The following is a 26,398-nucleotide window of genomic DNA, read 5'->3' as shown; positions in this document are numbered from 1 at the left end:
TGTTGGTATTGTTTGTGACAGTGTTCACAGGGGTCTGAGGAAGAGGGAAGAGATGAGGATCTGACTCCATGTTTCAGAAGGCTTGATTTGTTATTTTATGATATATATTATATTAAAACTATACTAAAAGAATAGAAAAAAGGATTTCATCAGAAGGCTAGCTAAGAATAGAAAAAAGAAAGAATGATAACAAAGGCTTGTGTCTCAGACAGAGTCCAAGCCAGCTGACTGTGATTGGCCATTAATTAGGAACAACCACATGAGACCAATCACAGATGCACCTGTTGCATTCCACAGCAGCAGATAACCATTGTTTTTGCATTCTGTTCTTGTGGCATCTCAGCTTCTCAGGAGAAAAAATCCTAGCAAAAGGATTTTTCAGAAAATATCATAGCTACAGTTGTTGTATCATTTTTGTCATTGCATTTATGTAGCTTAAAGAGTTGCATATCTTTCTGTCCTTTCCCATGAGTGGTACACAGAATTGTACCAATTTTTCCAGCCCAAGCTGGAGTTTTCCCTTGCCTGACCTGTGTTGTACTCCACAGTTGACACTCCAGATCCCTACGTGGAGCTGTTCATCCCCACTGCCCCCGACTGCAGGAAGAGAACCAAGCACTTCAACAACGACATCAACCCCGTGTGGGATGAGACCTTCGAGTTCATTCTGGACCCCAATCTGGAGAATGTCCTGGAGGTAAATCCCATGGCTGGGCTGGGCAGGTGAAGGTTGAAACAACAGTGCCTTGCACATGTGTGGCATTTGATGTCTCAAGATCACCTCTTTGTTTAAAATGTTAAACCTGGGTTTAGCTGTGGTGCTAAGCAAGCAGTGGTGGATAAATTGAGTTATTCAAGGAGTAGCCTGAAGAGTCATTACCAGATATGCCTGTGAGTCACCCTTGGACAGCTCCTGAGGGATAGTAACTTCTTGTTCCTCACATCAGCTGCAGAGTACTCACTGCTTCCTACCCTGATTCAGCCCTTACAGATAGGGAATAGGTGGGGCTTAAGTCAAGTCTCTGCCCAAGCAGAGAGAGCAAAAGGCTGGTTCTGCTGTGTCCTCCTTGCCTGGAGCCCACCCAGGGCTCTTCTGCACACTCCAGCCTTGTTGGCCAAGCCACTGTTCAGTCTCCTGTGTTAAACTTCTCCAGGCTGCACACAAGAGCTGAATGTTGGCTGTGAGTGTTTTCTGAGTGGGCATGGCAAGGATTTAAGGTTAGCTCTGATCCTTTGTGAGCTCTGTTTTTCACAGAGGATGGCCCTGCCACCTGCTCTCTTCTGACCAGAGCTTACAGAGTTCAGTCTAAATTAGCCAATTGGGACAGAGGCTGCAGCCTGTGAAGGTTTTCGTTGAGCCTGTGACCATCAGACCTTGGGTCTGAAAGGGAATTGTGCTCCTGGGGAAGGCTCTGCTGTTTGAGCATAATACCCATTGCTTGTTGGATCTGAAGAACTATCCCGTGCATCCTAGAGACAAAAAGATATTAGGGAATTCACAATGATTTCCTGGGCATCAGTTCCTGCCTGTTCCTCTCTGCCACTGCTGGGTCTCCTGGAGCAGAGCCTGGGCCCTGCTCTGAGCTCCTTTTCACTGAGGCAGGTTCTCTAGGAATGTTTGAATTTGTTGAGGATGAAATTTGATTCAAGGGTTTTGAAAAGGATAAAATTATTACAGTCACAAACACAGCAAGGTGGGCATATAGGTAGAAATGCATCTTTACAATAACTAAAGCTGTTGCTGCTTCTGAGATAGTGCAATAAAATTCCCTGATAATTGCCCTCAAAGAGTAGATGATAACATTCAATAATGGTTAATTGTGGACCTGGCAGAGTAGGAAAGAGCCTTTGGATTCTACAATGGAGTGCAGTGTCAGAAATATGTAAAGTCACCTCCCCACCCAAATACTATGTGAATTCTGAAGCTCAGACTCCACAATCCTTGTGACTCCTTGGATTGTTTCAGTTTGCATCTTTAACTCTATCCCAAGGGTAATTTGCCTTCTGAAGTGTAGGCAGCTCTTCAGAATCCCACTAAGAAGTTTTTGCTTTTCATTTTAAGAGACAGAACTCAGAGATTGCAGGAATGGGCATAAAGTTCTGCAAGGAAACAGAGCAATGTAAATACCATGAAAATAATGAGCTCTGTCCTAAAAGAAAGAGAATTCATAATTTCAAAGGGTTGCTTGTGGCACAGGATAAAGAAAATTCTTTATAGCTGAGAAGAGGCTGATCCCAGATGTAGCAACTAATTATTCAAGTGATTGTATCTTGATTCCTTTTGTTTTCTACAAAAGATGCAGTCCAAGCCATGAACATGTGATATTTTAGAAGATATAATGCCACAAAGTGGAAAAAGAACCTGTAAATCAAATTAGTTTGGAGATCTCATTTAATAAAAACCATGTAAATGAGAATTTGAAATTCTTTCTATATATTTTGAGGACTTGGAAAGCAGCCACTGGGGAAAAAAGACTTCTAAACATAGATCCACATGGATTAGAACAAAAGCATGGAATGGTGTTCTGCCATATCCACATCCTTCTTTGGATATTATCACATTTTTGAAAGGTCTGCTCCAGCATGGAGGGTATGAGAAGAGACTTGAAAGTCTGGCTGGATACAGAGAGCAGCTTTGTGTAAATTGGAATGCTGCACATTTTGCCAAATCACTGCTGTAACAATCTTGGTCTGTGGAGTCAAGGCTGGGGTATGTGGATTCCATCTTCTCTGAAAAGTTGCTGGATGTTTTTTATAGTTAGAACTATACAAGTTTCCCCGTAGGGAAATTTTACTGACTGGAAATATGAAGGTACTGTGCTTTGCTTCTACTGTATGTAGAATTTGAAGGTATTGGAAAGATGGTGAGATTTGCTGCCATAAAGGTGCTGAGATTAAAATCCTGTTGTGAGTAATCCTGGTGTACTCCTGCAGTTCAGTTCCTTGAAGTGCCACCTCCACTTATCCTCGTTTAAAAGAAATGTCAGCTGGCACTGGGCATTGGCTGGGTTGGGTCAGGCCCATTCTTCTTCCATATAATTTTTTGATAGGCTTGATGGAATTAAAAAAGGATTTCTTGCAGTGGAATTGAATATATGGATATCTCTTCCAGGTTACTCTCATGGATGCCAACTATGTTATGGATGAGACTCTTGGCACATCCACGTTTCCCATCTCTTCTCTGAAACTGGGAGAGAAGAAGGAGGTCCTGCTAACTTTCAATAATGTAAGTTGGACATTCATGACTTTAACCTGGTCAGAAGTTTTCTGAGCATTCACTGTTGCCCATGGATGCCTAAAGACACTTTTAAGCCTTAATTATCTATCTTCTTACAGCCCTGCTGAGAGGAGAATTAAGCAAAGCAGTGCCACTGAATGCCTTGGTGTCCCTGCCGGAAGAATCATCTTTAAATGTCCAGTTTGGGACTTCCTCTGCCTAAAGCAGTTTCTTGCACACTCAGTGCAGTTTAGTTTCATGGCCTCAGTCAGTGTGAGGTTACTCAGAGTTTGCTGGTCAGTGCATTGCCCCTCCTGCTGCTGCCTGTGGCTTCCAGAAAGCTGCAGGAATTCTTTTACCATTACATGTTTCACTTTCTGGAAGTGGCTTGTTGTAACACAGACCTGCTTAACATGCAGTGATGCAGTAATTGGATTATTCCCTTTAAACATGTCTGCAAATCAGATGGAGTCTCTTGAACAGGGCTTGTCTGCCTGCACTGTAACTCCTGGAAACTGTTGTTAAAGCTGGATGGAATTAAGCTTGTTCTGCACATATTGATATCTATAAATACCATCTGCATTTCTGGTTTGGGCTATGGTTTATTTTTTGATTAGAGATCTTGATTTGTCACCACTCTGCTGTTTTCCATGTGATACAATTTTAAAGCATAGTTAACAGCAAATAACTGGTTAAAGGCCTATTTATTGGAAACTAGAGAGCTTCATATGTTTTTGAAGTTTAGCATTTCATTTGGCATAGCCTTAGGGCAGTTGGAATTTTGATACATTCCATTATTTTTCCTTTTTAAAATAACAGCATTTTTGAAGTTTCTGCATATTTATTTCACTACATTTCAGTAACTCTTGGGCTTCCAGAGCATGGGCTGAGAGCAGGTCCTGGTTCTGCCAGGCATGAGGTGGGGCAGTGAGAAAGAACTGATGAATGCATTTTGAAAACACAGTTCACAGAGCTCATTCCATTAATACAAGGCCTTGCCTTGCTTGAACTTCTCATCAGTGTTCAGCAAAGCTTGGTAGGGAGTCACAGGGCAAAAAACCAGGGCATAAAAGGCAAATACACTCTGAAATCTATAAGCAAATGCTTAAGGGGAGATGAAGTCGGGTTGAGCGTGATGTAGACAATGTATACACAGAATTCCTGAAACTGAAAATGAAATAATATTCCTGAAATGTCTGTGGCAGTCTGTGTAAGGTATAGAAAATGCCGTGATATCTCCCTGTTGGAATGCTTCCCTCCAAGGGTTTCTTTCATCTGCATACATTTTTATAAGCATTGGATCACTGCATGGTTTCAGGAGTGCTTTCTAAATTAGTAATGCCAGGTGGGGAATAGTGTAATTGCTTCCCAGCCTTTGAAGTGCTTCCTCAGTGAGTCTTCACTCTGTTTCTTCATGTCCTCCCTTTGTTGTTTCTCTGCCTGTTCTTTCTTTCTCCCCACACCTTGCTCATGCCCTGCCTCATTTGCAATTCCCATTTCAGGAACTGGGAGTCAGAGGCAGCTGTGCATCCCAGATCCTTCTCTGCAGTCTGAGGGTCAGGCAGCCCTTCAGTGTGGGCTGTTGTGGCTCCATCCCTGGTGCTCACATGCCCCAAGTGAGGAGGAGAATCTGGTTTTACACAGAGGACACACTGAGTCTCTCACTCCTCCAGGGCTGCACCAGCAAGGCCATTGCACAGAGGGAAGGTGAAAATACCCTCTCCATTCTGTCTGAGTTCCACAGCCAGTGCTCCTGGATTGTGCCTGACAGGGAATTGGTGCTTTAATCATCGTTTTTTAACTTCTTGCCTGCAGGCAATGCTTTCAGTGCTCAGTGAAAGGCAGAGGAGGCCAACCCATAGCTCGTGGCCAGGCAGTTCAGTGTGGCTGGGAAGTGAAGCCATTGTGCAGTGACATTTATTGCATTTTCCAGCAAGCTGGAAGCAATCACCCTTCCTGACTGCTAATTAAGGCATGTTTAACTGTGGAGAGACACTTGGTGGCTCCTTTGGGACACAGAGCAGTGATTCCCTCACACAGGTGGCACTTAGGTGTGATCCCCTGGTTCTGCCAGCCATGAGTGGGTGAAAAGCATCAGATCCCCTCAGGACAGAGATGAGCTGCATGTCAGAAAGGGATTAGTACTGCAAGAAAGGCGAGACAGTGGGATCTGAGTAATGACAGCCAGCACTGACCAACATTTTCCACTGTATGCAATTCTAGTGATGTATTTTGGAATCCCACTGTGTGCTTTAAAATAAAAATCCATAGAAAAGAATCTCATCCGTAGGTGCCAAAAATACCCTCCTTTGAAAGAAAGTGAAGAGGAAAGAAAGAAAGAAAAGTTCTGACAGTAGTAGTTGGTGTTCCAGGTGTGTTTGTGAATTTTCCCCTCTCTAAGTGCTATAACAATATTTAAATATTTCTTGTTTAGGTCACAGAAATGACTTTGGAATTGTCTCTGGAAGTATGGTGAGTATCTCATATATTTTTTTAAAAAACAGGTGAAAATATACCAGCAGCAAAGGATTTTTTTTATTATTTTAAACTGTTCATTAAAATTTTCATGGAATCACAGAATATCCTGAATTTGAAGAGACCCATAAGGATCATCCAACTCCTGGCCCTGCACAGGACACCCCAAGAGTCCCACCCTGTTTGGATTTTCTTAAAAACATGTGAAGTAGAGTGCAAAAATTCCCTTTTGTAGCATAGCAATACCAGGTACTGTAAAAGTGAGGAGATTTTACAACTTTGGTTTATTTTCACGTTGTAATTCTGTTATTGACTAAACACCCTCACTGGGACTAAGAGGTGTGACCCTTCCAAATGTTTGCAGGAATGAGGCCATCCCACATGGATCTCCCAGCCTGGTTTATGTGAAGGCACTTCATTCTTTCATTCAAAAAAGGGCTTTGTTTCTAAAACAATCCACAGACCTCACTCAGGTGCAGCTCTATCCTCACTGTTTTACCTTCTCTGGCAACTTGGCCCCTTACATTAACTTTCAGCTGCTGTTACAGAGCTGCTCCTCAAGTGTATTTAAATGTAAATACTGCACAATGAAGCTTTAGGTGAAGATTTAGGGCTAGGAGTTCTCCATGTAAAAGCTAAGCAGATGCCTACCTTAATTTGTCCCTTATTTTTTTTTCCCCTTCTCTAGCTGTCTTTCCCCCTCATTCTTCCCCTATCCTGGTGAAAGACCATAAATCATATTGAGGCATAAGCAGAACCATACATTTCAAGTCTGAAAATTATTTTCTGAGAGTAAGGAATTTAAGGAGTCATTTATTGTCTGTAGCTATAAATAGGAGCACTGAGCCCTGTAATAGTCAAGTTATTTCCTGATTACTCCGGATGACAAACATCCCCCAGGGATAATTTCTTCTCATCATTTTGTACTAGGAAACTGCATTTGTGGGTGGTCCTTGAGACCACCCTGAACATGCCAGGCTTTGTACTGTACAAATATTTCATATCTCTGACATTAAATAAACACAAGATGCTTGGCTCTGTCTTCTTAGGCTTTGAAATGTAAAGGATCTTATCAAGTTCTGCTGCTATTCCCTGATAGCCATGCAGATTATGGATATCTTCATGGAACATTGCTTCTAGGGACTCTTTTTACCCCTTTTCTTAATCCTGTTATTTTATTGCATAATAGGTTGTTTTAAAAATAGGATAATTATTATCTGAACCTAAATGGATCCATTCCACCAATCTGGGGAGTTATTTTCTGAGCCTAAACAGATCCATTCCACCAATCTGGTGAATTATTGTCTGAGCCTAAATATGCTAAATATTCACCACCATATGCTTTTCAGTGGGACCAGGGTGGATTTGTCCACTCCTCTTTGCTGTCCATGGGAAGTGGCAGCTGAAGTTGTACCTTAAGTACAGCGCTGAGATCCTTACGCAGCCTTGTGTACATTTTTTATCCCACAATGTAGAGAAAAATACTGAGAAAAGGGCTCAGTTTTTCCTGTGCTGTAGGTTTATAATTGTATGTGAGTGCAGATAATGCTTGCTGTATTTAATTATTTGCTTTTAATGAGTTTTACATAAAATGCACATCTTAAAGACACATTGCTCTTTGCCTCCATCACTCTAGAGCAGATGGATGGTGTCACATGAAAAATACAATTTTATTTCATCTTCTGTGAGTGTGTGAGGATTTTGTGCTGGTTTCCCAGGGAGGTGTTAGTGATGCTGTTTGGGATTGAGCCCCTTGTGACAGGCTGTCCCTTTCCCAACCAGCTCCTCCACGGACCTGCGGTTCAGCATGGCGCTGTGCGACGAGGAGAAGAGGTTCCGGCAGCAGCGCAGAGACAACATCATGCACAGCATCAAATCGTTCCTGGGGGAGAAGAGCCACAACCTGACCTCTTCCCGTGATGTAAGTGTGCAGAGTTCCCAGCAGGAACTGTAGCATCCCCTTTGGAATCCTTCATTTGCCTGCCAGAGGAAAGAATGAGGCGTGCGAGGTGGAAGGGTTTGATGGAGAAAGATTATAGGTGATAAAAATCCTTTTCTTCTGTGAACATAAAATATTTAGCCTGGAGAGTAATTTTTCTTGGCTCTAAATTTAGAAATTAAAGTTTATGACTGGGGAAAACTATAAAAGGAGAGATTTAGATTAGATATTAGGAAGAAATCCTTCCCTGTGAGGGTGGGGAGGCACTGGCATAGGGTGCCCAGAGAAGCTGTGGCTGCCCTTGGATCCCTGGAAGAGTCCCAGGCCAGGTTGGACAGGGCTTGGAGCAGCCTGGGCTAGTGGAAGGTGTCCCTGTGGTGGCAATGGATGTGCTTTAAGGTCCCTTCCAATGAAATCATTCTGGGGTTCTGTGATTCATTTGTCCCTTAAACTGCTCTGATTTTTCCCTGTTTGTTAAGGTGTTGGCTGTGAGGGGAGATTGCCATCTGAAAAGTGCCCCAGGATGTGTGAAATACCTGCTGAATCCTGCAGTGGCTCTGGGCACTCACCCAGCACAGAATATGCCCCTGCATGCCCAGTACCCATCTCATGCTCTGTGACCTTCATCTCTGAAAGACTAGACAGGAAATGAGCTGGTTTAAATTTAGAGTCAGCTTGGAAATTAGTTTATTTCTTCCTTTCTTTTTTTCCTTGAGCCAGTTTGACTGGATTAGGGTTATGAAGTTCTATTTCTTGAAACATGAGGAACTGCAGCTTTCCTTGACTTGCTGGTGCTTTGGACCAAGCCAAGAGGAAGGGAAGCCAGCAGATCACAGTGGGCTGATGGTGGCTTGGGACATCTCACAGAATCAGGGAATGGTTTGGGTGAGAAGGGACTGTAAGGGTCATCCAGTGCAAGCCCCCTGCCATGGGCAGGGACACCTTCCACTAGCCCAGGGTGCTGCAAGCCCTGTCCAGCCTGGCCTGGGGCACTTCCAGGGATCCAGGGGCAGCCACAGCTTCTCTGGGCACCCTGTGCCAGGGCCTCACAGAATGGTTTCATAAAACACTTCATTATTTAGAGTTAATTAAGAATCCACTTGGTACAGATCTACTTATTTTGTTGGAGCTTTCCCATCCTCTTCCTTCCTTGTCCATTCCCTCTCCTGTGCTGCTTCCAGAATTGTGACAGGAACACTTTGTGCCTTTGGAGGTGTCAAGCAATGAACAAAATCCATGAATTAATCTGGATTAATCCCTTCATTGCTCTTGATTCCTTTTGTGCATTTTTAATATAAGGAGAATGTGACAGTCTTTTGCAGCCAGCATTGAAGAATATCTTTTACATTTCCCTGAAGTTTTGAGCAGGTGGTAAATGTTTTATTGTAGTGTACTTTTGAACTCTGTCTTGCTTAATGAAACTTTCTGCGGAACATGAAAGAATTTAACAAGAATTGTACATATTTTAATTGGACTGGGAAAAAATATGTGTGTATTGAGAAGGAACATTTTCAAAGTTTCTTAATTTTCAGTTCAGTTATTTTAAACTTAACACATGCAGATCCTATCAGAGTAGAAATCTGTCAGTGTGACATTGGTGTGACCTGGAGCAGAATAAGATCTTCCACAGAAAGGATGTGGTTACTCTGCCAAACTCCAGTTGGAACTGGAGTGATCCTCAGTGCCTCAGGTCTCAGTTCCATGCAGGTGGTATCTGTGCATGAATTACTACAAAGGACAGCTAAGATTTCTTATTCTTTGTCGTCGTCTTCCCTTGGTATCCCTCACTGACTCCAGTAGTGAAATTATATCATTTAAATTGCATCTGCCCAGACAGTAACTGTAGGTATCCTCCCATTTTTCATATGCCAAATGTGTATTTCTAAGCTTACAGAGCTTTTATCTCTTTCTAGCAATGAAAAAACCCTTTTTGTTCAAATTAAACTGTAGTCTTACTTTTATTGCTACAGATGGAAGGTAGCAGGAGGATTTATGTGATGTCTGAAGTCTTAACATGAAGTTGGGAGACATTGAGTAGTTTTAGCTGTCTGTGGGTCTTGTTTTATCTTGGATAAGTCGCATACTCAAAATTCACCCAAGTTGCTTCATCTGTGAGTGACTTGTGCTTTGCAGGGATGCTGAGAGACTTTAATACCTCTGAATTCATTATACATGTCTGCATGGGGAAGTGAGTAGTTCCAAATTTCCTAACTTAATCCTGAGGCACGTTCTGGAAACACAGAGGTAGAGATTTCTTGTACTTCTGTTATTGCTCAATTTATTTTTTAAATTTTTGTTGCTTCAAGCAATTTTCCAAAAATACCATAATCTTCCAGAGAAAGCATATAGTTCTCTAAGACTGGATTTGCAGAACAATTTTTTAATAATCATTTGTGTGCCCTATGGCATTCTTTTCCCACCACAGGTATTCAGATTTTGTGCACTGTGTTTGCAGGGCATTTGGATAAAGACATCTGCACTACTCATTCCCAAAACAAGATTTAGTATGGTTTAGCTTTTTCTTGCCTGATTACTGGAAGATAGGATTAAGAACCTTTTGGTTTGAGTGAACTCATGTGCTGGTGGCTCCATACAAAGGGTTTGGGGCTCAGTAGAGGAGTGTGCAGCCCTTGGTATCCTCTTTTTCTCTGTTCTTCATCAGGATGTGGTTTCTTGATTCTTGGCTTTGGGTGCTCTGGGTGCAGCTCATTCTCCCCCTCCCTGCCTCTGCCCTATTTATCCCGTAGAGCAACTTGCAGGGTGGGTGTCTTTCATTTCAGTTTTTATTGTTTTGTGCCCTTAAACATGTCAGAAACTGAATGGGAGTTAAAAAGCTGGTTTAACAAACCTGACAGGAGGGGACAGCTGGGGGTGGTCGGGCTCTGCTCCCAGGGAACAGGGACAGGATGAGAGGGAATGGCCTTGAGCTGTGCCAGGAGAGGATCAGGTTGGGTATTAGGGGAAATTTCTTCATGGAAAGGGCTGTAAAGCATTGGAAGGGGCTTCCCAGGGCAGTGGTGGAATCATCATCCCTGGAAGTGTTAAAGTGTGTGGATGTGGCCCTTGAGGACAAGATTTAGTGGTGAACATGGTGGTGGTGCTGGGCTGATGGTGGGACTTGATGATCTTGGAGGTCTTTTCCAACCTCTGAAGGATTTTGATTCCATAATCCACCTTCCCCTTGCTGTACCCACCCTTCCTAGCACAGGAGCCTGGGATGCCCAGAGTGCCTGTGGATCAGGAAGCATTTGCAGTCAGGATGTTGGTGACTCTCCTGGGCATTTCCAGCCCATCTCCATGGTGGATTCCTCTGCCTCCTGAGGGACTCTCCCATTTTCCCAGTGCCAGTGCACTGATGGGTGCAGCAGTGGAGCTCTGGGAATGTTCTCACATGCCTTCTCCAGGCTTGCACCTGCAGGTGACATCTCCATCCTGTTGGGATGTGTCTGCTCAGGTTGAGTGGGCAGTGCTCCTGAGGAGCTTTCAAAGCCTCTCCAGGTGATTAAAGGAGGGATTGCTGACATGGCTCTTCCTTCAAAGCAGCTGCTCCGTTATTGGGGTGTTGGCTTAACAAAACATATCCCAAATCCTTCCCTGGGCTGTGTCATTTTTGGGATAGATCCCTATCTCTGGAGCTGCACCATGAATACCTGTGGTTTCTATTACTAAAGCTGAGCACTTATGAAGAAGGGAACAGAATCATCTCACTGCATCAAGAATAAGCAGTTTTGGGGAGTGGAAGCCTCAAGAAACATCTTGAGTGCCTTGGTCATTGTTCATGGGCATTTCCTTGGGACAGTCAGTCCTCAAGGGAGTTTCATGGCTTGGAGCATGGAGTCTGCAGAAAGAACAGGACTCTGTCATCACATGGATCCTTTTCCTGTCACTGATCCTGTCCATTGGCACCTGAAATTGCCTTTCAGGGAGATTTTTGACAGATTAGCAGTTTGATCAGATAGGGGCTTTCTGCACAGCTGTGTAATTCTTTTTGTGCTCAGTAACAATCAAGAGGTCGTTCCTTTGTCACCCCTGAACAGTGGAAAATCCTCCTGGATTTTGGAAACTGGGCCAAAATTTCTGGGCTGTTACTTAGGCCAAAACACATGATGGTGGGAGAAAATGAATTTTTATTTTATTTTGTCTACTTTTTAGATACCTGGGGAAGCTGTGCAGTTGAGGGGAACAGCCTGGATGTCAGGGCTGGGCAGTAAGAAGGAGAAAGTGTAAAATGAACCCCTGTGGACGCAATTTTAACCTGGTGCCGTAATAAACATGGTTCTGCTCACTCCTCTCTTGATGGCTGAGGAGTTGTCCAGATCCCCATGAATTCCCATTATCTCTCTGATAGGTTTTGCAAAGTGGTGGTAAAACTGAGACTGTCTTCATGCTTTGTAGTAATAGTGGATGTTTTTGTTATAAAACTTGTTTATAAACTCCCAGTCAAAATATTATTTGTCTCTGTTCTGTTTCTCATTAGTAAATGTTACTGCCTTTGGCTCTGTCACAATGATACAAATTGGATTAAAGCTGGTGTTTAGATTCCTTTAAAATTCCCAGTGGTTTTGTAAGTGAAAAGTTAATTTAATAACTAAATTTATAACTCCTCTATTTCACATCATGGATAAGAAGGACAGATTTATTTTATGCTACAAGTGGTGATCTGTAGCATAAAATCAATAAATTCTAATTCTTGTTGGGGTGTCCAGGGGCTGGGCTGGGTGCTCCCAGGGTGTGTCCCTTGTCCCTGATGTGGTGCTGGTGTTGTCTCCTCCCTGCAGGTGCCGGTGATCGCTGTGCTGGGCTCGGGAGGGGGGTTCCGGGCCATGGTGGGCTTTGCTGGAGTCATGAAAGCACTTTATGAGTCAGGAGTCCTGGACTGTGCCACCTACATTGCTGGGCTCTCTGGATCCACCTGGTAAGGCCTTCCTCTTGCTTATCCTCACCTTCCCTGCTGCAGGTTCTGAAGGAATTGTCACCAGAGCTGGCTTATTTCTATGGTTATAATTCACAGCACATTTTACACATCCAGGTCTGCTGGGGGAGGTGTTTTGGATGCCCCAAAGCGCAAGGACAACTCCAGGTGCTTTCCCAGGAGCTTTGAGAGCAGGAATGGATGGAAAGAGGTGCCACACATATGCACCCATATTTCTATATCAACACCTAATGTGTGTTGTTTCATTTTCCTTATGAAAAATGAAAAACCAAAAAAAAAAAATCCCTTGTGATTTGAAGCTGATGACTCAATCAACACAAAATCTGTTGTATGCTTCAGGAGGGCTTTTAGAGCTCTTCAAAATCACTGAAAGATCTTCTGCTTCATTTTACAGCCAGTGTAAAATCCTGGTGGATTGACTGGGGATGGCTGGGGCCACCCTGCAGGGCATCCCTCTGTGGATTACCCCCTGTCTCAGTCCCACTGGCACTGTTCAATTTAGACAGTGCATCAAGTTTTAAAATAGTTCATTTAACCTTGAGGAGCAGGCACAGGCGTTGAAAAGGGAGATCTTATAGTTATCTTCAGTTCCTGATGAGTAGATGTGAAGAACACAAATTATTTTTGGAGATCCTTAGGGAAAGGACAAGGAGTAATTGGATGAACTCTTGGGGGAATTGCTGCACTGAGAGTGGCCAAGCAGGGGAATGTGTTGAGCCATCCTCAGGCTGACTCAGTGCTCGTGAGAAAGCTGAACTTGACTGAGCACCAGGAGGCTGGAGCAGAGACCTGAGGGTCCTTTCAGACTCAGGGATGGGATTATACAATTGTCTCAATTCTTTGAGAGAAAAAGACTTGTTGTAGTATGAACAAGCAGGGAATCTGCCTGGGATAAACTTTATCACCTGGTTTAGCTCTAAGGAAGCACATGAATTTTAATTCCACACTCTAACCCCAGAGTTAACTCTTGAAGGAGATGATTATCAGTTCTATTCTATGTATGGGTTTTTTTAATCAATTATTTTTCATTGTGTGAAGATTGCTTCCCCCTCTCCCAGACTAGAGGTAAGCTTTCAGAATGCCAGGAGGTTTTGAAATGCCAGAAGTGTCTGTGAACTAGAGTAAATTTCTCCTTTAGATTGGACTATAAAAGGTGGGAACCTGTGTTTTCTGTCTCTGGTGGTGGGGAAAGATTTATCACTGTCCATTGAGACAGATGGATGGACCTGTGTCACAGCTGTGAGAAGCAGAAGGTGGATGAAGAGCACTGGAATGTGGTGTTAAAACATTACCTGTGTTTCTAGGGGAGGGTTTGCAGTCCCTGCTCAGGACAGACGTCACTTTGCTGGCTGTGAGGTCCTTTTTGGGAAAAACCCAGGGGTGAATGCATAGGTGATCTAATGTAAACCTATAAAATCTGAGTTAAAATAGTGAGATTATCATTTATATTAGATTATCTGAACTGCTCCAGTCAGAAACAGATTGGAGACAGTTGTGTTTGCACAAATTTGTCTTTGCTCTCTGATGTCATCCTTCAGTCTTTCCTTGCTTGATGAATAAATAAATTGACACTTTGGCACTCCCTTCCTTTTCTTTCTTTTCCATGCAGTCTGTCTTTTTGGAATAATTCTCTTTTCTTTTTTTTTCCTGGTGGGACAGGCAGGTTTTTACTTGTCCCCTCAGCTGCATGCCTAACCTTGGAGCGATGCTTTCCTGCCATCTTGCTTCAACCTTGTGCTGACTCCTCCAGCTTCATCCCCCTTTCCCTGCACCCAGGAGCTCACATGGAGCCCTGGCAGCCCACGTGGGACAGGGCTGGCTGTGCTGTCACACAGATGGCTGGGCATGACCTCAGGGCCAGGCTGACCCTGTATGTGTCTCAGAGCTGTGCCAGGAGTGTAAGGCATGTGTACCTGGGCCAGGTCACTGGGTAAATAATAGTAAATGAGCCTCTCACAGATTAGAAGGGCCTGTCTTGGTGTGGCCTCATGCAACCAAATGGAAGCCAGGGCTGCCTGCACGTGTGTCTGAGCTTTATTTGCAGTAAAGCTAAGCTTGTTTCTTAGTGACAAACTCATGATTTACCTCATCCTCACAGCCAGCCAGCTCTCTGTGCAGGTTGTAGTTACTGTGCTTCTGTTGATTATGGAAGCAACATATCCTGGGAACTGGGGCCATATTCAGGCCAGAACCCCCTGCCCTGGGCTGAGCCCCAGCCTGGGCAGCAGGGGAGGGATTGGGATCGTGCCCCTGTGCCCCTGAGCATGGTGAGACCCCACCTGCAGAGCTGCCCCAGCACAGGGAGGAGCTGGAGCTGCTGCAGAGAGCCCAGGGCAGGCACCAGGATGGGCAGAGGGATGGAGCAGCTCTGCTGGCAGGGAAGGCTGGGAGAGCTGGAATTGTGCAGCCTGGAGCAGCTTTGGGGTGACCCCACTGGGGCCTTGCAGTGCCTGAAGGAACTGACAGGAAACATGGAGAGAGACAATTTCCAAAGGATGGAGTGACAGGACACAGGGAATGGCTTCCCACTGCCAGAGAGTAGGTTTAGATGGGATATTGGGAAGGAATTGTTCCCTGGGCAGGACCTGGCAAAGGGTACTCAGAGAAGCTGTGGCTGCCCCTGCATCCCTGGAAGTGTCCAAGGCCAAGCTGAACAGGGCTTGGAGCAACCTGGGACAGTGGAAGGTGTCCCTGCCCAAGGCATGGGGTGGGACTGGATGGGCTTTAAGGTCCCTTTCAATACAAACCATTGTGGTATTCTGTGATACACTGAGATATTTTAGGAATTTTTCAGTAGTGATAATGAACTGGAGGGCAGAGAGGTAACTCTTACAGGGAGAGAGCTGCATGTGTCCTTGTAGCAACTCCAGTCTGCCACACAGCTATGCTAACTGAAGAGCTTCTTTCAGCTTAGCATGTTCTGTCTGCTATCCCTTAAAGAGAAAAATGCATTAATCATTTGCTTCATACACATTATGGAAAATGCATGTTGAGTGTTTGATCCTGTGCTTATATTTAGAACATATTGCTCAGCTTTCTGTGCTTTGAGAAAAAGGAGACTAAAATTTCCTGTATAAATGGAGAGTTAATGAACCTGATTTAATCAGTACCTGTATCAGCTCATGTATGAGCTTCGTGTAGCTTCCAGGCAGCTGACACTGCAGCAAGTTTGATGCTCACAGAGCCTGTTTGCCCTTGCAGGTATATGTCAACTCTGTTTTCCCACCCTGACTTCCCAGCCAAGGGCCCAAAGGAGATCAATGAGGAGCTGATGCACTCGGTGAGCCACAACCCCCTGCTGCTGCTCACCCCGCAGAAGGTCAAGCGCTACATTGAGGCTCTGTGGAACAAGAAGAGCTCAGGGCAGCCTGTCACCTTCACTGACATCTTTGGCATGCTCATAGGGGAAACACTGATCCATGATGTGAGTGCTCATTTAAGCTGTCAGACTCTCATATAATTCCCATGTTACTATTTTTTTTTTTTATTACCTTAGTTGCAATTAATAAAGGGTGGACATTTTGCTATAAGAAGCAACATTTGCTTTAAAAAGTACTGTTTGATGCTGTTAAAGCTGACAAACACTTATATCATTCCCATTGTTACTATTTCTTTGAAATTACCTTAGGGACATCTAATAAAGGGTGCGCATTTTGCTATAAGTGTGACGGTGTTCACAGGGGTCCCAGGATGAGGGAAGAGATGAGGATCTGACTCCATGTTTCAGAAGGCTGATTTATTATTTTATGATATATATTATATTAAAACTATACTAAAAGAATAGAAGAAAGGTTTTCATCAGAAGGCTAGCTAAGAATAGAAAAAGAATGATAAAGTTTGTGACTGACTGAGGCAGTCCAAGCCAGCTGACTGTGATTGGCCATTAATTAGGAACAACCACATGAGACCAATCACAGATGCACCTGTTGCATTCCACAGCAGCAGATAACAATTGTTTACATTTTGTTCCTGAGGCCTGTCAACTTCTCAGGAGAAAAAATCCTAAGGAAAGGATTTTTCATAAAACATGTCTGTGACAATAAGAAACAACACTTGCTTTAAAAAGTACTAACATCAACGTGAAAGATCCCCTTGGTTTTGTTTGAAAATAAGACAACAGGAGAGCTTCACTGTTGTATTCTATAATTGAAAATTCCTAATTGGCTGAATCAAGCACAAAGACTTCAGTTCAAATGAGTCAGGTGAGCAGCAGCTGGATTTGGTCTTGTGGCGAGATTGAAATGTGTCAGTAGATTTGCAGATGTGTTTTATACACTTCTATCCCTACACTGATAATGAGTTTTAAACAATTTAAAACACTGAAAAAGAGGCAACACAGCATTTAGTGGCAGATGTATAGAATTCTGATGCTGAAGGGGTGTTAAAGATTGTGTGAGGTTGGTTAGAAGTCCCTGTGTACCAAGGGATGAAAAAAATGCACAGATGTTTAATTTAAATCAGAACCTGACGCATCAGTGAGAAACTTTTCTTATCAAATTTCATTGACAGGAGGAGACTCCCAGATCTTTATATAAAATAAAAAAAATTGATATTTACCTTTATATATATATGTATATATATGAGCAGGCCTTTCCAGGATGTGTTTGGGACCAATGTCTTTCTTTCCCTGCAGAGGATGGACACCACTCTGAGCAATATGAAAGAGAAGGTCAACAATGCCCAGTGTGCTCTGCCACTCTTCACCTGTCTGCACGTCAAGCCAGATGTCTCAGAGCTGATGTTTGCAGGTGTGTTCCCAATCTGTGTTGAGTCACTTGTGGCAAGGAGGGAGGTGTGTGGCTGGTTAAAAAACCCTTTTTCTTTTTAATGCATCTGAGACTAATTGCATCTGACTTCTGGGAATCTGACAGGGTGATAAGAAGTTACTCAGGGATAGGTGATGACATACTCAGGTAGGAGTGCCAAGCCAAAGAGAAACCTGGTGACTTCAGCAGGGGAAAAGGTGTTTAAATTAGGATATCAAACAAGAAAAGGAAAATGTCCTCAGTCACCTTCTTTCAGAGAAGGGTGACATCAGCAGTTAGACTTGAGGATCTTAGAGGTCTTTACCAACTCTAATGATTCTGTGATTAAAATTGGACAAACAAATTAGGTATAATGCCTCTTTTTCACTTCTTGCCCAGTGTGAAATGCTGTTGGTAACACAAAAAAAACCCCTTTCACTTGTATTTATTCCATAGGTTTTAATCCCCTCTGGTAACTTCAGTTGAGAGTGGGTCCAGTTGTGGGAGATGTACACTAAGATAAGGATGTGTACATCTATAGTTATATACAGGAAAGGGAAGTGCCAGGTGGTTTGCCTCATTGTATTTCCTAAAATATCATTTCCTAAAATATCATTGTCATTTGCTTAAAATACAATGTCACTGTATTTCCTAAAATAGTTATTTGGAGAAGTGGCTGTCAAAATTTGGGTTGGAAATGAAAATGAGGAATTGTAAATTAGGCTGAATATTTCATGGGAAAATGTGTCTTTAATTTTGCTACTTAGGAAACTGATATCTTTTTGTTTGAAAGTAGGAGTATTTTGGGTTTTAGATGAACTTCTGTTTTTCAATATATTGTAACTGGATTACTGTTTTAAAACCAAAATGATCTTCTGTTAATAATGTCTTCCTATAAGCAAGATCAGGAGCTTTACTTTGCTCTATAGAAAGATATTCCCTGTGCAAGTGGACCTTGGGGTTTGCCTTTTGAGGCTGACATCTCTCATAACAGAGGGTGCTAGATCTTGATTGCTTCTTATTTTAAGCTTCATTCCCCCTTTTAGCTTTTCCTGATGTGAGAGCTCTAGTAAATTTTGAACAGAAATATTTACACTTCCTAATTTACATTGATTCTAAGGCAGAAGTTTTGTTTCCCTGAGCAGGCTTTGTGATGTGAGAAATCTCCTTCAGTGCAAATGCAAGCTGGAGATGGTCTAACACAAATTAATTCTAATTCTCAGTTCAGCTTTGCTGTCACCCTGGTTCTGCACACATATCTGCCAATTCATGTTTATACAGCTAAAAGGAAATATGAGATTCCTGGACTGGGACTTCAATGGAATTACCTTCTGTTCCAGTGAATGTGAAGATTTGTGGGTGACTTATTTGGAAAATAGGATGTTGTATTTGACTTAGCTCAGATAAGCATTACACTTACCTGAAATGAAACTCCCAGCAGTCATGATGAAATCTTTCCTTTTCGGGACAAGTGTTCACCTTCTGCTCCACACGTCAGCAGGAATATCCTAATGGTGGATGACATGTGGGGATATTTCCAAGCTGTCTCTTTCACCTTTCTGTTTCAGAATTACTTCTGGTTTATTTCCAGTCAAATCAACCCCTGCTAAAAATAGGGAAGGTGAAATAGATGAATGGGTGAAATGATAAAAAGAGAAGATATGTTTTGTTTGTTATTTGCTCCCTTTTTCAACTGAATTCTCTGATGGAAGCAACTCCACTGGTATTAAAAAAAAAAAAAAAGTGTTTCCAAGTCAGCTAAGAACCATTTTCAAATGCCTCCATTAATAGAATCCACATCACTTTTGATATTTTCTGCTAAGATGAGAAAATGCATTTGAACATCTTATTCCATATTTTTCTTGAGCTCTCTGTTCAATAAAATGGACTTCTAAGGAGATCTTTGGCAATGTTTGAATTGATAAGTTTATCAGCTGCCTCTCAGCCTTACTTTTGATATGGGCTTTTGCACGAAACTTTAGGTTTGGGTAGAATCCAAATGCCTCTGCTAGAATATTTCACAACCCTTGGGATATTCAGTAATTGGTTTTGTGCCACCTCTGTCACTGCTCTCCATTTTTGGTGGAATTGCAGTGAAGGAAAAGCAGCTTGGAGCTGAGACCCACATGTGGCAGGGAACCATGCTGAAGCAGGGGATGAAAACCAGATGTTACTGAGTGTTCCCTCATTTGCAATCTCTCCTTTTATACCTCGGGTTTCCAACTTCATTCTTTTCACCAAAGTTTATTGTGATAAGAGAAATGAGGATTCTTTCCCTGCTGGGACATCACTGACCTTGATTTGATATTCCTAATGGTTATTTGGCTTCCTATGTCACTAAAATTTCTTTTCTTGGTTCATTTCTCCATCATTTTCCTTCATCCTGAGATTTCTGACTGAGCAGTTTTGTTTCTGACTTTGCAGACTGGGTGGAGTTCAGTCCATATGAAATTGGAATGGCCAAGTATGGCACTTTCATGTCTCCTGATCTGTTTGGAAGCAAGTTTTTTATGGGGACAGTGGTGAAGAAATATGCTGAAAATCCCTTGCATTTCCTGATGGGTGAGTATGTGACAGAAAGAGACTGAAAATGAAAAGCAATTTCAGTAGTTCATGGACTTTTAAATGCAGTCACACAAAGTGTGGAGACAGGAAGTGGAGCTCTCAGTTTGTTGGAAGACATTCATTTGAAAGCTTTCACAGATATGGATTGGCATTGTTGATTTATTTCTAATTTCCGTGGGGTTTTCTTTCTAATTTGGACAACTGAGCTTATGACTTGGCCTGCTCCAAACTCAGAGGTGTGTTCAAAGAGCAACCAACTGCTTCAATAGTGCTTATTAAAATATGTGGAGTTTATTTTCCTTCTGCCCATCACCATTCCTTGTTTATTTTTTTCTCTTTCAGGTGTCTGGGGCAGTGCATTTTCAATATTATTTAACAGAGTCCTTGGTGTCTCCAATTCTCAGAATAAAGGGCCCACCATGGAAGAAGAATTAGGTACTATTAGTAAATAATTCCACTATGCAGAGCAATTACTAGCAAGATTCTCCCTCTGTGGAAGGATGGCACTGCTTGTAGTCATTTAAGAATGTGGAATTAATTACCTTTAATTGCTGGCACTGCTGGATGCTGCTGAGGTGGGGAAAGAGCACTGGGAATGTTCTTTCTTTTCTTTCATTTTTGTTTCTGGTCACTCAGAGCTGCTGAAAATCACATGAATTTATCCAGCTCTTTTCTGGTAGTTAATAGAATCTTCTCTTCATGTTGTTATGTGATTTTTGAGAGCAGAAGCTGACAAGTATTTAATAGTTACTTGTGTAGTCTTTTGACACTGGGCTATTGAAGGGTTTAGCAAAATGCACCTGAATTTTCTCACCTCTGGGTTGTTAAATTTCTCCATTCTAGCCACAGCCTGTTGGTTATCTGGTCCTTTGCTTGCAAATTGAGTGGTTTTGGTTTCACTCCTGGTAGAGAAATGACAAGATGACTGTAAAGAAAGAGTTGTGGCTTGGTTTGGATGGACTTCATTGAGTTTTATCTGAGAATGTAGTTAACAATAAAAGGCTTTTCATACTTTTGCTTCCTGTTGAAAAAACAGCATTACAGGGGAAGATCTGACCAATAAATAAATTGTCCTAGACAGCCAGACCTTTCTGAAGAGCAAGAAGAGCAAATGTAGATTGAGATAGTTTTTAAATAATAACCTCTGTCTGCCTCCTAATGGATGGAATTCAGCTACTTGCTAATCTCTTCTTTGTGGATGAGAATGAGACCAGGTAAATCCAGGTTCTGATTTCTGATACAGCTCCTGGGTGTTAACACCTCCTCATAGAGGATCCCTGTCAATAACTGTGATCATGGAAAAGTTTGGTTTTGAAAGATAGTGAGACACAGAATGTTATTTGTCATCTGTGACTCATTTCACATATCATTTAAAAAATACTCTTTGAAGTGGGATCAGGTGTGAAAATATTTATGTGACTTGAACTACAGTCTGGAGCAGAGCTGGAGATGTCCCAGTGCCACCTTGGCACCACAGTAACATTTTCCTAGTTCAGTAGGAGCTACTGAGAGGACAGAAGCGAAACATTTACATTTTAATGAAGGTGAATAAAGTGTGTCAGGTATGCAGAGGGGAGTGGGAGGTACTGCTTTAGGGTTGCATCTTCTTTTCCAGGCTAAAAGTTGCAGGCTGAATCCAATACCTGCTGCTCACATTCTAATGTCCACAGCAGACCCAGTCTTCTTCAGATGTATTTTCTGTTACAAAGACTGAGAATTTTATGACTCAGATTGTTTTGAAATTCTTAACTCTTCTGCCAGTTAAACCCCAGCAGTTTAAAGGAATTTATATTTCTTTCAACAGAAAATATTAGGCTAAAGCACCTTGTGAGCAATGACAGCTCAGACAGTGAAGATGAGTCACAGCATCCAAAAGGTAAGGAAATGCTCAGATTTCATTTCATTGTTTCCTTTTTCCATCAGCTTTTGTGTGGCTCAGCAAAATAGAGAACAGTAGACCCCAGGAGGTACTGGGCTTCTCTTCATGTCTCCTGATTCTCTCAGCTGTCTGGAATTCCACATACATCCCAAAAAATGTGGTTTGCTGGGCCAGAGTTCCTCAGAAGTCTGTTTCCAGCAAACTGCTGAGCTCAGAGGCACCTTGGAATTGCTGCCAGCCCCCTAAACCAACACTGTTCATTGTTTTCAAGGGTTTAGTGATCAAATATTTACCTGGGAATGGTTTAATGTGTGTTTCCATCATTCACAAGTGTCTTCTAGCACCTTTACAAATGACATCTGATACAGGAAATTCCTCATGCATGGCACAGTGTTTGTAACAGTGCCCAAATCCAGGTGCCCAGAAGAGGCACAGCCACAAAAGGAATGTTGGGCAGTGGGAAGAAAAGATTCTGTTGACAATTACCTCTAAGAATCTAAAGCACCTGGAGATTTCTGGTGCCTTAGTCAGCTTTCTGTATTTGATTATATTTTTGGGGTGATTTTCACCTGCAAAATGGAGTTTTATTTCTAGCAAGTAGAGCAAAGTTGAGAATGCAGCTGTTTGTGATTTCAGGATCTACAGAAGAAAAGACAATCCTGTATGGGGAGACAGGGAATTGTGTCATTAGCTCAGCTCAGTGATTGCTTCTTCAGCTCCCGTTATGTGTAAAACCGTAGGTGGTACCAGGTTTTGTGTTTATTTGTGGGTTTCCTGTTTAAACACTACAGCCAGCACCAAACACATTTCTCTCCTAGTTTGTAGCCATAGTGAACAACCAACAAATCTGGGATTGTAAACACTTGGAAATCCTTCTCACTTCTATAGAATGTTATTGGACAGATGTTGGACTTCTCTGATGCTTGTTTTCTCTCTACTTATGTAAAACTCAGCTCCTTTAAACCCTGGCTTAAAGAGGCAAATTTAAAAGCTCAATTTAATGTATCAAGCTTGAGCCTGAATTATTTTCTTATCCAAAACACCCTCAAAAACTCAAGTATTGGCAGGTAAATGAATGGAGAGTGGTGCCAGTCCAGCTCATTTTTACTGTGAGAGCTCCAACTGTAGACATCTAAGTCTCGATCTTTCATTGTATTCTTTAGTTAATTAAAGCCAGATATTAATTGTAGTCTACAGTTTACTATAATGATAATTTCAAGTATTTTAGAATTCCCATGCTACAGCATTATCCTTTATGCTGATTAACTCTGCTTTCCTGAGCAAAGCTGGATTTCTAACAGGCAGGAGAGATGGAGAAGGCTGTCAATGCACATCCAGATGAATTTATGTCTACATCAAGTATGGATCTTATAAGCTCAGGTCTATCCCCGAGCTTACAGAGAAAGCCATGCTCTGGTCATCTAACGTTCCCAGTTATTTTCCTGATGGACACATCCACACTATTGGGGTGTAGATGAAAGGTTTCACTGGGCTGTGAAGTTGAAAGGATGAATTCTCTGCACTCCTGGCTCATTGAAAGAACTTTTGTATTTTCGTAGCTCCTTTGTTTTATAGCCACTACAATGGTGGGGTTACACTGCTGGGTGTTTCCATTTTTGTGTGCAGGCACGGAGGGCGCCGAGGCCAAGCAGGAGAGCCAGGGGAGGCTGCAGGAGAGCAGCCAGGAGAGCTGGGTGCAGCGCATGCTGATGGCCCTGGTGGGGGACAGCGCCCTGTTCAACACGCGCGAGGGCCGCGCTGGCAAGGTGCACAACTTCATGCTGGGGCTGAACCTCAACAGCTGCTACCCCCTGTCCCCTCTGGCAGAGCTGCTCACCCAGGAGTCCCTGGAGGAGGAGGAGCCGGCAGCAGTGGCAGGTCAGTTCCCAGAACACTATTATTTATGAAGGCAGAGGCAGTGCATTCCCAGTGTGGTAATGTCACACCGGGAGGGCCACAACAGCTCCGTGGGAATTGTCCAGCAGTGGAGCTGGTGAGGGGAGTGGGAGGCTCAAAGGGCACCACGTGGTGACTTCTGTCTGCTCCCTGCCCTGTCCCTCGGCACAGCGTGTAGGACAGCCACTGGAGGGACAGTGGCTCTTGGTTTGGCAGAAGGGAGGCAAACTACTTTTGTGCATGGTGCCCTTTGTTACATCTGCTTTCTCACTGTCTTGGCCTTCTCCAAAGGGTATCCAGGTTGTTCCTTGGCTCTTATTGATGCTAAGCCTGCTGGTGGAAATTAAACCTTTCCTTGTTCCTCTGCAGGGCTTCCCTGTTGCATCACCTTTGTAGCTCATCTGCTTTGTGTTTTGAAAAACCCCTGGAGGTAACACACTTCTTCACTTGTAGGATCACAGAATCGGTGAATTTTGGAAGGGTCCCACCAGGATCATGGAGTTTGACCCCTGTCCCTGCCCAGACACCCCAACAATCCCACCCTGTGCATCCCTGGCAGCATTGTCCAAACCCTCCTGGAGCTCTGGCAGCCTCGGAGCTGTGCCCATTCCCTGGGGAGCCTGGGCAGTGCCAGCACCCTCTGGGGAAGAACCTTTCCTGATCTCCAGCCTGACCCTGCCCTGGCACTGATAGATTCTTACTTTGCTGCCACCGTGTTCTTCCCAGTGTGACTCCCCCTGACAAACTCTCCCATTCCAGGGTCCCTGATGTGCAGGTGCATCCATGTTTCATGTTGGCTTAGACAAGAATGCTGATAGAGAATAAGAATTTCAGAAAAATAGGAATTTGCAAAAGAAGTTCATAGTTTTCCCTCACTCCATGAGGGATGTGGTGTGTGGAACAGTAGCTGTGAAGAATTATTGTGCTTGGTTAGGATTTTTAGAGCCTTTGCTTTAGTGTTCACTGCAATCTGCTCAGTGAAAGGCAAATTTCTCAGTGTTCTTCTGGCACTGGAAGTGTCCAAGCCCAGGCTGGAGAGGGCTTGGAGCAACCTGGGATAGTGGAAGGTGTCCCTGCCCATGGTAGGGGGTTTCCCTGAGTGATCTTCAAGGTCCTTTCCAACCCATGATTCTGTGATCCATCAAGCAAATAACCACTACACCTCTCTGAAGGGGGTGTCCCTCCAGGCTGTTCCTCCCAGCACAGCCCAACCAACTATCCCTGGTGACAGCACCATTCTCCTCAGCCCTCATTTCCTATGCAGAGGAAGGAGATTGTCCCAACTGCTCGTTAAGCAACAGTAAATACCTGATGTCATTTAAAAGCTTAAGTAGCAGCCATGCTCTAATGTGTATTTGTTAATGTAACAAATCCCTTGCAGGGCTTGAAGAGTAATTTCCATCTGGACTCCACTTTCTAAATATTTCTGTCATCTCAGTAGTGTTTACAACTGGGTAGTCTTAATATTTACAGTACTTGGAAAAGAGGCAGGAAAGTGGGTAGGAAATTCATGGTTGGAAAAAATGACAGTTGATGAGAATTTTGCATAATTAAGACACGTGGATAGTCTTCAGAATCAACTGTCAGCTTCCTGGGATTTGATTTAGATGGAAATAAAATGCTGGTTTGACAGAACTCTGCACCTCTGACACAATTACTTTGGAGTGCCTGAAACTTCTGTGGGTTAAAATGGGAAAAGTTTGACATGACTGCAGTTTTTTGCTGTTAGCCAAAGCCCACATTCTTAAACCTGCAGTTACAACTCAGATCTGACAGCTGTGAGTGGTTGCAATATTGTAGTCAAAAACAGTTAAAAACCCCTTGAAATGTCAGTAGTTAATATAAAATGTAATCGTTCAGTAGTGTGATGAGTGTATCCACATTTTAAGGCTGGGAATTTTCCTAATATATGGAAGAGCTGGGAAGCCCAGAGGCTCAGATAGAAAGGAGACTGTGGTGTAAAATTTAAATCCTTAGATTACTGTGGCACTGGATGCATTTAAGTTGTGCACATTTATTCCTAGCACTGGCACTTTACCTGTCAGCTTGAGTGCAGAGGGAAGTCTGTATTGCTTTAAGACTTACTCTCCTTTATTGCCATACACTCCAAAGGAGAAATAAGTGAATCAAAAAGGATATCAATAATAGTTTCCATCTCCAGCTGTCCCAGACACTCTACAGAGAATGAACTGTGGCTGACCTTGGGCAGTCTTACAGTCATTACTGAATTTAGGGTGTGCAGTGCCTGCAGCAGAGATCCCAGCTGCTTGGTCTGGAAGAAAAACCCTTGGCTTTGCTTTTCCACAGATGCTATTTGTGGAAATCATGCTAAACATTTTCTTATTTCATCAGGAGTGATTTCATTGTGAACTCTGAGTTGTTCTGTTTCTTTTCTTGATGTTACAACACACTAGAACAATTTGAGAAAATGCCAAGTGCATAACAATGGGGAAAAATAACCCCTAATTCCTGCTTCCTTATTTCAGTATTTATGGAAACAGTTGTAGTGGATGGACGTCAGTAGCAAGTGCCCTTCTGATCTGCCCTCCTCCCACTGGAGCTGCCATCTGTGGCAAATTTGGTCTCTAGGATGTGCCCTCTTTATTCCTAACAAATATCTGTCTGTGAATCCCATTGCTGGGAAGCTGACAGGACTGAGCTGGCTAAACATGGAGCTGGGCTGCTAAACACAGACCCACAGAGTTGTTAAAGCTGGAAAAAGCCTTTAAAATCATCAAGTCCAACCATT

At 43.0% G+C, this 26,398-nt stretch overlaps 1 protein-coding gene across 2 annotated transcripts in view; it reads left to right on the top strand.

Moving 5' to 3' along the window:
* Positions 1-26,398, top strand: part of PLA2G4A (phospholipase A2 group IVA) — a 66,988-nt gene that overhangs the window by 32,879 nt on the left and 7,711 nt on the right. For both annotated transcript variants that reach the window (XM_059478702.1, XM_059478703.1), the window contains 11 exons: positions 549-697; positions 3,113-3,226; positions 5,652-5,689; positions 7,475-7,613; positions 12,410-12,546; positions 15,766-15,988; positions 17,198-17,312; positions 19,734-19,871; positions 20,217-20,309; positions 21,679-21,750; positions 23,380-23,631. In XM_059478702.1, coding sequence (XP_059334685.1) covers positions 549-697; positions 3,113-3,226; positions 5,652-5,689; positions 7,475-7,613; positions 12,410-12,546; positions 15,766-15,988; positions 17,198-17,312; positions 19,734-19,871; positions 20,217-20,309; positions 21,679-21,750; positions 23,380-23,631 — 1,470 coding nt within the window. The remainder of the gene's footprint in view (positions 1-548; positions 698-3,112; positions 3,227-5,651; positions 5,690-7,474; positions 7,614-12,409; positions 12,547-15,765; positions 15,989-17,197; positions 17,313-19,733; positions 19,872-20,216; positions 20,310-21,678; positions 21,751-23,379; positions 23,632-26,398) is intronic.

This window comes from Ammospiza nelsoni, chromosome 9 (genome assembly GCF_027579445.1).
Source record: "Ammospiza nelsoni isolate bAmmNel1 chromosome 9, bAmmNel1.pri, whole genome shotgun sequence".
In the NCBI taxonomy this organism is placed as follows: Eukaryota; Metazoa; Chordata; class Aves; order Passeriformes; family Passerellidae; genus Ammospiza; species Ammospiza nelsoni.
This window is presented reverse-complemented; position numbering and strand designations above follow the sequence as displayed.